Here is a 13,947-nt window from a genome sequence, read left to right as displayed (position 1 = left end):
GACCAGCTCTTCCACCAACTGAATACCCCTTAGTTCCCACTGATATGCTGGCCTAATCCCTACTGGAATACCTCATTCACAAAATCATGAGGTATGGTATGATGGTTGTTTTAAAATTTGGACTGACTCGGAGCACGACAAGAGATAATTGATTCAGGGTGTGCTACCTCCTTCAGACTATTCTCTCCCCATCCTCCTCTTCCCCCTCCCCTCTTCCAAATTAGAAAAGGTAGACTCAGAGAGATAAGTAACTTGCCTAAGGTCTCTCAGGAAAGACAAGACCCACCTGACACTTAAACTTGACTTTGAGGACTTGGCTTCAGAGCTCCCCTGCCGTGAAGCCTTGTATTGTGTCTTAGTGTCTGTGTACCCCTCCCGGAGGGATAGCTGCCATTTCAACCAGATTTCCCAAAAGTCCGAGTAGCTGTGTATGGAATGATTTGTCTAACACTGGGACATTCCCTTGTCTGAGAGATAAGTAGGGGGATTTGATGGGACAAAAGAGGTGCCTCCCTTGGTCAAATCAGGGCACTGGGTGCTGATTTGCCTGTTGAGGGGCGGGTGTCTCTGGCTAACATGGAGTCTGCCCCATGGTGTGTTCCTAATGTTTATTTAATGAATATCCTGCAGAGTCAGTGACAGTTGAAGAGGTTTCTCAGGCGAAAATGTGGACAGAAAGGAGTTCCTGCCACCTGCTGGCTGCTCGTGGAACAATGGGTGGCAGGGACAGGAAATGGAAGGTCCCTTTGGAAGGCCCTGCTCAATGAGATGGAGAGGGCCCAGCGTTGATCCAGACCAGGATGGGGTTGGATGAGAGTGAGGTTCTTCCGGAGACTGTGCTCCTAGTGGAGGCAAGAAAGGGGCTTCTCCGCCACCAGCTCTCTCTGTTCTTCACAGTCCTGCATTCAGTGGGTGCTTATATAACAAAGCTTGGGGTATCACACCTTATACTTCACCTGTAGCTTCCGCTGAAGATTCCGAAGGACGGCATCTGCAGTGGGGGGACTCTCAGCGCTTAGAGCACGGCTTGCTGGAACCAGCCCACTTCCCTAGGGACCAAGTCAGGCCCCTGCCTTTTGTGTCCCCACAGACCTCTGGTACTGCACCCTTGCGGAGTGTCCATATATAGCCTTTCCCTGAAGCCAGGCAGAGGAGTGGCCCCTGAAAAGCCCTGGAAGAGGACACTGAGCACCATCCTCATATTAGACAGAGCCTCATTTTCCTCGCCCAGAAAAAGAACATAGGTTCCAAGCATTTCCCTCAGAGAAAAGACCTTAGCTGTACAGTCGCTGAGACACAGTAAGGCCAGCAACTGTGCGCACATCGTTAATACCTAGGGAGGCTGCCAGGAAACTGACTTGATATCCATCCTCAAATTCCTCAGACAGCATCCATGAGGATAAAAACACACGTTTGTTCCAAAGCCTCCCTCAGCTCCCCGTGCCCCTGTAAGTGTAAGAAAGGCAAGAGAGAGTGGTAACAACAGACACTTTATTGTACACCAGGGTAGGGGAGATGAAGGAGGGGCCCTGGGGCGGCAATGCTTCATCCCCTCTCCTGGGCTGAGTATCCTGACTCGGGGCTCTGACCAGTCCGGGACACATGGACTCTAACTGTTCTGAACCTGTGCCAGGACCTGAAGTGACTGCCTGATATGTGTTTAGGTCTGTACAAAGTAGGACTTCTCATGGGAAATGACGCTGGACCCTTCCTCCCCCAGTTCCCTTCCCTTTCAGACCTAAGGGGAGGGACCGGCAGTGCACAGAGTCAAGGGTGCATTGCGACCTCCTCGCTCTCATTCCCTTTTCACAGTAGGGCCTACTCTGGTTGGGGGAGGGTTACAATAAGGAAGGGAAGAAGGGTAGTTCCTGCCTGTTAATACTGCAGGCCTGCGTGGGGCTGGCTCACAGCCTCAGGGCTCACACAGGCTGCCTCTGGAGGGCATTTCCTGGCACTTAAAAAGCAGCAGCCCCTGAAGATTTATTGCTTGATGGCAGACGCCAACCTCACCTGCTTTACCTGGGATGCCTCACATCTCCCCCACCACTCAAACTGGGCCTCAGGCTTCACACTCCCTGAGCAAGAGGCTGGTGATTGGGGCTGGCGGACAGGCAGAACAGGGGACCTCAGCTGTACCTCTGCCTTGCCCCAACTCAATTGACTCCCAGCCCCCGAAACCCCTTGCCTCCTGGTGGGCATTGTATGGGCAGCACTAGCCAGCTGCAGTGGGGACCCTGGCCCTCACTGCCAGGTCCTCCAAGGACGCTGGGGCTGGATCTTCAGTGTCCGGAGACTTCACCTCATCTCTCCTGAGGAGCCAGCAGAGGTCTAAGGAGTAGCTGTTGCTTTCTGGGTACTCAGGACTCTTTCAAGGTCAAATGCAGGACAGAAGGGCAGAGAGATGCCTCCCTCGGACAGCTGTCCTAAGAAACCCAGTGCTGTTTGCTGAAGACCGGGTGCCTCCAGGGTGAACAACAGAATGGTGGCTGGAAAATAAACGGGGCTCCTCCCCCAGGCTCTCCTTCCCACCAAAGGTGTAAGGACACAAGACATGAGTCACCTGTGGGAAGCATGCCTTTCCCCATGGCTAATGCTCTCTGAAGCGTCTGTCCTGAGACCTCCCCATAGAGCTGAGAGGAAGACCCAGGTCTTCAGAAGGTGGTGAACACTGAGTGGGTGGGTGGGGGTATCACAGATCAGCACCTTATGCACGCACACCTACCAACGTGACACACAGGCACACACACACTCACACACACTCACGGAGAAAGAGAGCATGTCCTCTAGGACCTATGTCCAACTCACAGCAAAGACGCAACCAGGACAGGTTCCCGGCCTACGGCTAAAGGCTACAACAAACACTACAGAGCCCACAACGCATAAGCAAACAGCCTCAGCTCAGATTCCCCTCCCCCCACTCACTGCAGGCTCACAGGCTGGGGCCTGGCCCAGCCACGCTACAAAATTAAAAATATATCAAATATACAATGAAAATAGATCTGTACAGCACTGAGGATGAAAATAGCCCACCAGCCACAGTATAATATTGGGTTTGTCATTTCATAGCATTTACACCCACATGTACAGATTGAATGTACAATAGAAATAGCATAGAGAGGAGTATAGATAGTGGAGTCCGCCGGGGCCTGGTTTTCCTGTTTTCTAATTCTGCTCGGGACTAGGCATGGGGCCAGGGAGGAGGTGTTGTCAGGTGAGGGGGCCGATGATGGGATGCCGAGCCCCCAAAGCGCATCTCTTCAGGGAGATTCGGACTCCCTCTCACCTCAAATACTAGGACAGGTGGAACCGAGAAGGCTAGAAGTGAGAGAAGGCATGAGAAACTGAGGGAAGAGAGAGATGACAGGCTGAGGGGATGAACCTCTCAGGCTAGGAAGGGAGGTAACCAGTAGGCATAGAAGTAGAAAGTGGGCATCTGGGCCTAGTCTGCCAGTACTGAGGGAAGTCAGGGCCATGAAAATGACCCCAGAAACCTCTGGAAGTTGCCCAGGTCAGTTCCTGTCCACCAAAACTTTGAAATATATATATATACATACATACATATACACATATATACACACATACATACATATATATGCATGTATGTATGTGTGTGTATATATATATCCACCCACCCATCCATCCATCCATCCTAGTCTTCCAGTCATACATATATATACACATACACACACACACACACACAAACATATATATATGGATATATATATCCATACACCATCTCTCTGAGGTCACACTGCAGAGAGATACCCTGATTCTCAGGTCAGTTTCTGAGTCCTTACAGGCTGCTCTGAAACAGGCCCTCTCCCAAGGGAGCTTTGAGAGAGGGACAGGGACATTGTCAGAGGCTGTACCTTCCTTCAGGGCCTAAAACCAGAGGCTCTTTGCTTTGCCACTGCCTCCCATTTCCGGCAACCTGCATCCTGCCCAGAATTACCTGTGCTGTGTCTCTGAACAGGCTGGGGGAGTTTGGGGAAGTGTCCAAGGTGTCTTCACACGAGGTGCACACTGGCGGCTGTGCTTGTGCAACAGGGAGAGCAAGTGGCAGCCGGAAGGGGCAGTGAAATGACCTGTCTTTCCCTAGAAACGAGGGTTCCTGGTGACGTGGCCCTGAACTCCAGGAACCCCCATTCCAGGAGAGAAGCTGCCACGAAAGAGGAAAGCAAGCTCCGGGTGTGAGCGGAAGAGAGGGTTTCACTTGTGCTCCAAACCTAGGTTGTGCTGGGGCCTTTCAGCTTGTGCTCTGCAAACCTCGCCTGGTGCTGCCCCCTTTCTCCCTGGGACAGAGGCAAAGACCACCGCTCCTGGCTCCAGGCTGGATACTGGAGACCGAAAAATGGCTAAACCCTGGTTAAGGTGACCCCCTCCTTTCACCATGCTTCCAGGCAGAATCAGGAACATACCCCATCTGCCCCTGGCAGGAGAAACAGAGTCATTTCAAAGATTCCATGAGCTGGCTGTGGAGCATTCCATTCAATGCTCAGGTTCTCACTCAAGCCAGAGGGTACCTCCTATCTCATAAGACGGAACTGAGGAGTTTCCTTACAAGCCCAAGTCCTGACACACGTGTCACTATCCCCATCTTAGCTCAGCAGCAGCCATGCTGGGCTGACAGGACGATGCACTCTGTTGTGACGACAGACTGGGCTAAAGTCTACCTCCTCTGCCCTCGGCCCTGAAGCCTCTGCCCACTACCACCAATACCAACAGCACAACGCGAGCCTCCCCAAGACCTGAGAACTGCAAGTGGTGGGTTTCACAGGGAGAGGGGGTGGTGACTCCTAAAGTGCCCACTTGAAGTTCCCCCATACTGGGGTTGTTGTGGTTACATGGCTGCAACTTGGCAAGAGTTCTCAAAAAGTTACATGGGTTGGAGGCCTGGAATAGGGGATGGAATTATCCCCCGTCCCCTGCTCATAGGTGGGGAGTCTGCTGGGACTTGGAACAAGGTGGGGAACAAGGCTGGGCAGATCCTCTCTCCGTGGACTGGCCTGGGTCTGGCGGCTACCATGGAGGAAGAGACCAGGCCCAGCCAAGTGGGCAGGTTGGGTATTGAGGGGAGGCGGGCAGAATGGAGCGGTGGTCACAGCTCTGACTCAGGGGTGCTGGCCAGGAGGTAGCCGCTTCCATAACGTCCATTGGGATTGCCGCTGGTCTCCAGGGGTGATGTGCTGCCAGGCCCCAGATAGGAGCGGTGGGTGGGCATGGGGGAGGGCGCCTCGCTGGGCACCTTGCTGAGGATGAAGCGGGTCTCATCGTTCTCCTCCAGATTGGAGATGTCCTTCATCATGCGGCCCTTCTTGTAGGACACAGAGAGGGTGTTGGAGCCGTCGGAGAGCAGGTGGAAATGCCGCAAGATGAACACCACAGGGATGGGCAGGGTTGCCACGGCGATGAGGGTGATCAGCAGTGCCATGGCCCAGTTGGGGAAGTACAGGTAGCGTTCAGCAGCCTAAGGGTTGAGAGCAGGGAGGGTGCTGCAGGGCACCAGGCAATGCCCCCCCAAGCCTACAGGCTGATCTTTTCCCACCCTTGCCTATGGCCTCCCCTCCTCCCCTCCCTCCACCCTGACCAGCAGTAGAGATGGTGTCCCCAGGGAACGCTACTTGAGTTCAGTAGATCACCTTGGTTAAAGGGGGGGGGGGCTCAGTATCTACATCTGTAGAAAGGGCAGGCGATTCCACACTATAGACACGAAAAGACACTGCCTTGGAACACCTAAGGAGTTTGCTGATTTTGCCCAACTCCAGTTTTTCCGTTTGTGCTAGAGGAATAACGCCACTCCTTAGGGTTGTCATATAGACTGCACATTAGGAATACAGGGCACCTGGCAAGACCTGTCATGGAATTGCTGTCCTAGAAAGGTTTGTTCCGATTATCTGCTACGGTAAAGGCCCGAGAAGCTGCAAGTGATTCCGGGGTTTGTAGGGGGCCACCACTCACCTCCTCTTTAATCCAGGCACTGTAGCCTGGGGGCGACACCCCCAGCTGGATGATGCTGGCTGTGGTGAGAACAGCCATGAACAACGGGGACACGAACTTCCACATGTAGAAATAGAAGCGGTAGGGTCGGAAGCCCAGCATCTCTGTGAGCTCCTGCATGAACCTGCCAGGTAGAGAAGAAGACAAGAACAGTAGGTACCTTCGCCAGCAAGCCTTCCCTTTCCCCTACAGTCACTTATTTCTGACCAATCCCTTCTGGGTTCTGCTAGCCTTTGTCTTCGGGGTTCACAGTGTGAGGTTCCAGTGGTCTCCAGGAGGCTCTGTTCTGCCTACTTCACACCGGAGATTTGATGCATTAGGCAGGCTGGGGACCAGTGGATGGGGATAGAAAGCTCTGGGTTCTCAGGGTGCTGCTGCCTCCCACCTGCCGTGCTCACGCTTCCCCCTGCTGGAGAAGAGGCAGTAATGCACCTACCTAGCGTGGGAAGGAAGAAGCTTCTAAAAATCCTGAGGTCTCTAAATTAGACTGTGCGCTAGAATTCAAGGAGGCAGGCAGGCTACAATTTTGGGTGGTATACAAAATGCATCTTTACATCAATCACGCTAACCTGGCCATTCCTTCTGTTGTAAGTGCAAGCAACCTCAAGAGCGTTAGCACTACTTACGACTGTGTCGCAATAGACTGAATCAGACATTTTCTTATCCTGTACCAGCTATGGAAGATACCAGAAGCACGTCTGTCCACCACTGCTCTTAAGTGGCAGCCGTTACTAGACCTACAACCAGATCTCCAGACTTACTGTGACACAAATAGAGTACACACTAAACCACACCAAACGATGCTCAGTCCATTTTCAGTACCGTTGGTTTTCTATATAATTATGGATAGCTGATTGCGTGCATTGGAAAGGGACACTGTGACGACAGGCACAGGGGCTTCCACAAGCCGCACAGGAGTCCACAGCACCACAGTCCGAGCCCTTCCGGCAGAGCCTTCCAGCCCCGGCGGGTGGCGTGGACACAGAATCCACTGTCCCTTCCTTTTCTCATACCGCCATCAATTCGTTCCTCCTTTCTTCCCTTCTGTTGTCTTTCAAGACAGGGGTTTACTGTGTAGCCCAGGCTGGCCTCAGACGCGTGGCAATCCTGCATCGGTCTCACACATGATAGAATAATAGGCTTTTGTCTTCACACCTGTCCTGGGCGCTCCTTCTCTTATGCCCTGCCCCTCCTCCTCCTGTGCCCTCCCAGGAAGCAGATGTCTCCTATGAGATACACAGGATTCCAAACCCATCTGGACATCAAGGAGGCTCAGGCTGAGCTACACAGTGGAAGGCCTGGGCCTCTCTGAGGACAAGGACAGTGAACACAGTAAACACCAAGAAGGTAGAAAGGTGGCGGTCCTGGGAGTCCCTGGGAATGAAGATTTGACCGTAAATAAGAATTGGCTATAAGTGGAGATCTGCTTTGGGGTCAGACCATGAAGCCAGACCCGACCTTATTGCTAAACCCTCTTTCCCCGCAAAATCTAAGCTTGAGGCCAAAACCCATTTCTTAAAATTATAAATCAGGCTGCTGAAGTCTATTTGGAGGGTGGGAGGGGGGCTTGGAATCCCAGCCAAGTGTTACACAAGCTAAGCGGCCGTCTACAGACTGGTCTTCAGCAAAGGGGCTGCAGTAGTTAATTGTTTAGGCTGACGTCAGGACCTGAACCTAGGATCCCAAGGTCCTTAGCATGGCTCTGTCTCTTACTAACCAAGCTGCCTCCAATATTCTTGCCCTCTTTAGAGGCCTCAGTTTCCTGGTGCCAAGGGGCCCTTTAGCTCTGATAGTCTGTAATCACTTGCCCCTTTCACAAGCAGCCTCGAGAACACAGGACTTCCCCCGAAAGCCCTCATGGGAAAGAAAGAACCCGCCCTCCCCCCACCTGTCCCCATCACTCCTCTATGACCTCCTTACTTCTTGGTCCCATAAATCCAGGCCACAGCGATGTTCTCAAGGATGACAATGACGGTGAGTGGCAGGGTGGCCGAGTAGTCATCGAACATGGTGACGAAATAGTTTCCGGAGCGCTGGACGAACAACAGCCCCACGAAGAATGCAAAGACACAGCAGCCCACTACAGAGAGCCGAGAGGCCGGCGTGGGGGCAAAGGTGCAGGGTGGGTGGGACCTCGGGGGTTTGGGGGGACCCGGCTACCTCCCATCACACTGCTCCCAAGCAGGCCTGCAGCCTGCCCCCTTTACGATTCACAGGCATGGCCCTGCGGGAGAGCGCTGGAAGCTGAGGTTCTGAGCTCCCCCTGTATTAGGCAGGGGACTCTTGAGGGAGGCATCAACTCAGCTTTCTTTACCCCATGCACCCTGCTTCGGGCACAGCACCAAGCCCAAGGCAGCTGCTCCACTTAAATACTGAACTGAATTGAGATGATTCAACTCATCAGTCCTAGGATCCTTTCCCAGGAAACCTTAGCTTTCCCATTTGAGAGGAGGAAGACACTACCCCGCTCCTCCTCCCCAGGGATGCAGGGAAGAGGTAGACGGGTATCCTGAACGGCACATCCAGGTCCAACTGTCTGTCGTCAGGGAGAAGAGCCTTCTGCAGATGGGGTGACAAACTGCCCAATCGATTCAGAACCTAATTGTCATGCGCATGCTGGGCTGGTGTCTGGCAGGGTGACAGGGAGTTAGTTACCTGTGAAGATCTCCTTGGGCACCTTGAAGGTGTCGATGATCGGTGTGGTGATTCCTGCCATGGTCCCGATCATGCTGCCCAGGCCCAGGTTGATGAGCATCAGGAAGAACATGACGGACCAGAAGGGGGAGGCCGGGAAATGTGTCATGGCCTCAGTGAAGGCGATGAAGGCCAGGCCTGTGCCCTGTACAGACTGAGGGAGGGGCAGAGAGTGGGGGCTACTCTTACTCCGGAAGTCCTCCGCCTCCTTCCCTCTGGAGGAATAGGCATCACTGTTCCCTTTTTCATAGGGCTCCTCATTGCTACTTGAATTGTTTCAGCTTGAAAGAGAGGATCTCAAACCATAGTGAACATCAGAATCTCTGCAGGAAGTTAGCTGTAGTGATTCACACCTAAAACTCCAGCACTCAGGATGCTGAAGCAGGAGGACTGCCACGAGTTCAAGGCCAGCTGAACTTCACATTGAGGTTCAGGCTTACCTAGACTACAGATTAAGATTGTCTCAAAGCTACCACACTAAACTAAAATGTTTAAAAAAAAAGTCCCTGAGAGTTTCCCTAGGGGACCTAGATTCTACAGGTTGTTTCAGGATCCCAGTGGTCCAGGTGAAGATGCTTCCATCTAGAGACACACACAGTGTAGGACCCTGCTCCTCTAAGACTTCATCTTCGCTGCAACCACAGTTCTGACCTGCTGAATTCCAGACCTTAATGCAATATACCCAGGCTCAGCTGTCCAATGGAAGCAACTGGAGTCTTTAAATACCCACCCCTGTCAGGTTCTCCTGCAGAGACCACGATTTCACTAGGCGAAGGTTAAGCTGGTGTGACGTTTTCTAAAGCTATCGGGGGGGGGGGGGGGTCTCGTGGACAGCCCAAGTACAGAGCCATTGCTTTAATACAGGGCCACACTGCCTGCTCACGCCACTCACAAGTGCCCTGTTACCTGGAGGGAACTTAAGACCCCACCTGAGTTCTCAGTTGCCATTTAGTTACTCTTGAGGCTGCCTAGTGTGGAAAAGCCTGCTGTATGCCTAGCATTGTCAGAAGACCAGGTCACGGCCGTGAGAAGGGGTGGAAAGAGAGGATGCTGCCATTGGGCTCCTTTGCTCTTGAGCACGGGAGAGAAGCCAGAGGCAGTGGGATGCCGCGCTCATGGACTAGTGAAGCTGTCTTTTTGCTTTTCTTCTGTTAATCCTTTTTATTGAAGGGCACAGAATCAAACCCAGGGCTCCATGGATGCTAGACAAACACTCTACCAACAAAACCACAGCTCCAAGCCGGGGAGCCGCCTTTGGCACGGTTCTCAGATACCTAATGGGAAGCCTCGGGTCTCACGAAGAAACTCAGGGGCTAATGGGGCTTGCTATCCCCAACATGAGCCTTGGCTCTAGCCAGAGGCCTGGGATCTGTGGATTTGTCTGATTGGTTTGCTGGTACCACTGTTGCACAACAGTCACTTTGAAAGTGCTCGGAGGTGCAAATACAAACGCGAGAAAGTTATCCCCACTTCAGCCTGAGCACTAATGAGAGGCAGCACCTCCGCTCTTAGCCCAGGAGCTAAGTGTCATTGTGACGGTGGAAGTGGGGGCAGTGGTGAGGGCAGGCGTCTCAAGGGATGAGGCGGAACCAGGACTCTGGAACAAGAGCACTAATTTGTTTTCTTGCTTACTAACTCGCTGGGAGACCCTGATCAACCCTCTCCCTCAACCTACAGGCTGCTGATTGATAAAACTGGGAACACTATTCATACTCGACTCATAGATCTGCCGCGGGGGGTCAAAGGAAATGGGAACTGGAGGGAATTAGCATTTACCTGGTCCACAGCTGCTGTTCTAAGTGGATTGTTTACACAGGGTCCTGCATAGAAGAAGCCTGCTCAATAAATGGGGATCCTGGCTCAAACTGACAAGGGCTCCTGCGATGTCAGTGTTTCCTTTGGCCCTCCATCTAATCAGAAGCCTCCCTCTGGGCAGCTCAACACTTACAGCCTTTCTCCATCTGTGTGCATAGTGAGTCTTCGCCTGTTAGTAAATGCATGACTCTATGGCCGTGGTTCTCAACCTGTGGGGCGTGACCCCTTTGGAGGTCAAACAACCTCTTCACAGGGGTCACATATAAGATACCCCACATATCAGATATTTACATTACAATTCACAAATGTAACAAAACTACAGTTATGGTGTAGCAACGAGATAATTTTATGGTTGGGGGTCACCACTACATGAGGAACTGTATTAAAGGGTCACAGCATTAGGAAGGTTGAGAACCATTGCTCTATGGGCTTTCAAGGTCTGTTCCCAAGCTCCAGCCACTAAGCTATCTTCGGGTTCCTGCTTGTCCTAGGAAGGGCAGTCTGTTCCACTACCTTGTCCAGTTCATCCTCCAGGAGGCAGGGATCCAGGCCCAGGGCTGAGAACTGTTTTTCCTTAACAGTCATGATGACGTTGTACATCTCGGAGTAGTCCTTGGTGGTCAGGTGTGAGAAGTTGACGTGGGGTGGAATGAGGTCGCGGCTCAAGACGTTGGAGTTGAGGTACCCTAGAATTTTCTCAGCGTTCCTGCATTGCAAAGAGGGCAGGACCGGGTAAGAAGGGAAGTGTGGGACCTGAGAGACCCCTCCCACAAACCCAGGCAGGGCACCCATAGGCCACTGACAGAAACATCCAGGAGTCTGTTCTTGTGGGCCAGGGCTGAGGAAGATGATGACCTCATCCCTTATGGGATGGAGGGGGCCTCTCATCCTGACCAGCCCACCTGCTACCCTTGGGTGAGGCAGGCAGGGAAAGAAGGGACCGGAGGGGCCATGCCACCTACTCGACCACACACTTCTCATTCATGATGTTGGCTTTGAAGCCCAGCACAGCAAACACCACGAGGGTGGCCAACACCGAGGTGAAGAAGTTGATGAAGGACACCAGGGCAGCATCGAAGTGGCAGTTATTGTCCTGTTTGTTGTAGCTGGAAAAGGCGATGACACCTCCGAAGCCCAGCCCCAGGGCGAAGAAGACCTGGGTGGCTGCTTCCCGCCACACCTGGGGGTCCAGCATCTTGTCCAGCTATGGGGATGACCAGGGAGACAAAGACAGAAACAGAGAGATGATGGTTTTACCCATGTGCCCATCATCCCCACCCTTTCCGCAGCCTCCAGAGTTGATGCAACACGGCCTGGTATTAAGCAGTTGTGGCCGGGAGATTCTGAGCAATTCCCCTAACTCTTCCACGCCTTAGCTTCCTCTGGTGCAAAGGACAGATGAGAGTGTCAACCTCAAAAATTAAAAATGCTGAGTGCTTACACAGGAGGCTGAACTATAAGAGCATTTGGGTGGCGTGGAGCTATTTCCAAAGTCTTTTTCATTCCTCAAGGTAGGAGCCAAGGAGAATGAACAAGACAGGGTTCCAGCATCCTTGGAGTTTATGGTTTACTGGAGAGACGGACACTGGTAAACTGATCCCACCAACAGATGCTAAATTGCAAACATGGCTGGGACAGTCGGCACTCAGCGCTCAGAACACTTGTGACAAGAGGGTCAGGATGCTGCCCAGGTCAGGATGCCTCAAGCTGGCCATCTGGCCAGGGACAGCAGAGATGAGAAGAATATTGAGGAAGAGGAATCAGTGTGAGCATAGGGTGGCTTATAAAGAGCCATGGAAGTGCCTGAGGGGGTGTGGCTGGACTGGTGAAGTGGAATAAATGGGCTGGCACAGGTAGGGGTGCAGGTGAGGTGAGCAAGTGGGGTAGTACAGTTGGGGTGATGTAGGCTGGAGAGGTGATCCAGGTGGGATGGAACAGGGGTACAGCTGGGGTAATGTAGGCAGGAGAGGAGATGGAGCGGGGGGTACAGCTGGGGTGATGTGGGCAGGAGAGGAGATCCAGGTGGGACGGAACAGGGATACAGCTGGGATGATGTAGGCTGGAGAGGAGATACAGGTGAGATGGAGCAGGGGTACAGCTGGGGTAATGTAGGCAGGAGAGGAGATAGAGCAGGGGGTACAGCTGGGGTGATGTGGGCAGGAGCAGGGGATACAGCTGGGGTGATGTGGGCAGGAGAGGAGATACAGGTGGGATGGGGCAGGGGGTACAGCTGGGGTGATGTGGGCAGGAGCAGGGGGCACAGCTGGGGTGATGTAAACAGAAGACAGCATGCAACAGTGTTGCAGGGGAGGCTGGTATTATGAGACATTACAGGTAAGCAGATTGGGGAAGGGACAGTGCAGGTGGGATAATTCGGATAGGGCAGCAAGGTGGTGCTGAGGAAACCCAAAGAGGCAAAGGCCTGTAGAGATCTTTGCATTCATTCTAAGAAAACACTTGATCCAGGATACACTAAGGAGCTGAAGAAAGAAGTCCACTATTAGATGTGCATACAGTCATCGGTGTATGGAGCCAGCAAGCTGCAAGGAAGCACCTTCTGGAGGTCCAAGTGGCCTGGGATAGTGGCTTTGCCTGTGGCCAGATGGTGCTGAGGGAGAGATTTAAAAGAAGGAATGAAGACTTTAAAGATGAGTTGGGTTTGCTAGACTGGACGGCCATGTTTGTGGTCTCCCTGGAGAGGGGGCTGAGGGAAGAGAGGTCCAAGACTGGTGAGAGCAGGTCTAGACAGCAGTTTAGAGAGGCTGAGTTTAATGATCTGGGACCTGTTGAACAGGTAAACAGACAGTGCAGTTCACTGCAGGGAGCACAGCTGGAGAGAGGCTGTCCTGTAGACAGACAGTGAGAAGAGGACAGGTTCTCGGGCCAAACCCATCTCTAGAGTTTCAAGCAGGGAAGAGGAAGTCATCTCTAAGGCAGCAGGAGTTCCGTAAAGAAGGAGGGGTAGGAGTAGGAGGACCTGGGGGTAGTGCATCGTACAGGGAAAGTACGCATTCTCAGTGACAGATCCCCAGGGAGGGTGCCAGCAGCAGGAGGTCACAGGTGGAACTAGCTGTTCAGGGATCCAGATGCCCTGGAGCCAGGTGGAGGGAGGGAAGGCAAGAAGCCTAGAGAAAGAGTAGAGTCCAAGGCATACAAGCTAGTCCTTGGAAGGGCCAGCCTTGAGCAGCAGAACGGGTATTATCAGGAAACATCTGTGAAATCGGTGTTGCTGGTTTTCTACATTGTGATTTTTTTTTGTTTCCGGCGCTATGACTTGATGACTGGATAAAAAACTTGGTTGGGGCAGGGATGTAGGAATGGAGAGCAGAGCTGCCTTCCACAAGAGCCCTTTGCAGTCCTCACTAGAAATGGAAGAGGGAGAAGGACAGGACAGGCTGCAAGCAGGTCGGCACCTCCAGTTTCTGCCTGCCATTTGAGGGG

At 52.8% G+C, this 13,947-nt stretch overlaps 1 protein-coding gene across 2 annotated transcripts in view; it reads right to left on the bottom strand.

Moving 5' to 3' along the window:
- Window positions 1-1,474: 1,474 nt before the first annotated feature.
- Slc6a17 (solute carrier family 6 member 17) overlaps window positions 1,475-13,947 on the bottom strand; it is a 47,542-nt gene continuing 35,069 nt past the window's right edge. For both annotated transcript variants that reach the window (XM_087897663.1, XM_087897664.1), the window contains exons 7-12: window positions 11,469-11,710; window positions 11,020-11,212; window positions 8,653-8,845; window positions 7,918-8,077; window positions 5,959-6,121; window positions 1,475-5,467 (exon numbers count right to left, since the gene is read on the bottom strand). In XM_087897663.1, coding sequence (XP_087753789.1) covers window positions 5,099-5,467; window positions 5,959-6,121; window positions 7,918-8,077; window positions 8,653-8,845; window positions 11,020-11,212; window positions 11,469-11,710 — 1,320 coding nt within the window. In that variant the 3' untranslated portion in view covers window positions 1,475-5,098. The remainder of the gene's footprint in view (window positions 5,468-5,958; window positions 6,122-7,917; window positions 8,078-8,652; window positions 8,846-11,019; window positions 11,213-11,468; window positions 11,711-13,947) is intronic.

The sequence above is a fragment of the Myodes glareolus genome, chromosome 17 (assembly GCF_982192425.1).
Source record: "Myodes glareolus chromosome 17, mMyoGla1.1, whole genome shotgun sequence".
Taxonomy (NCBI): Eukaryota; Metazoa; Chordata; class Mammalia; order Rodentia; family Cricetidae; genus Myodes; species Myodes glareolus.
This window is presented reverse-complemented; position numbering and strand designations above follow the sequence as displayed.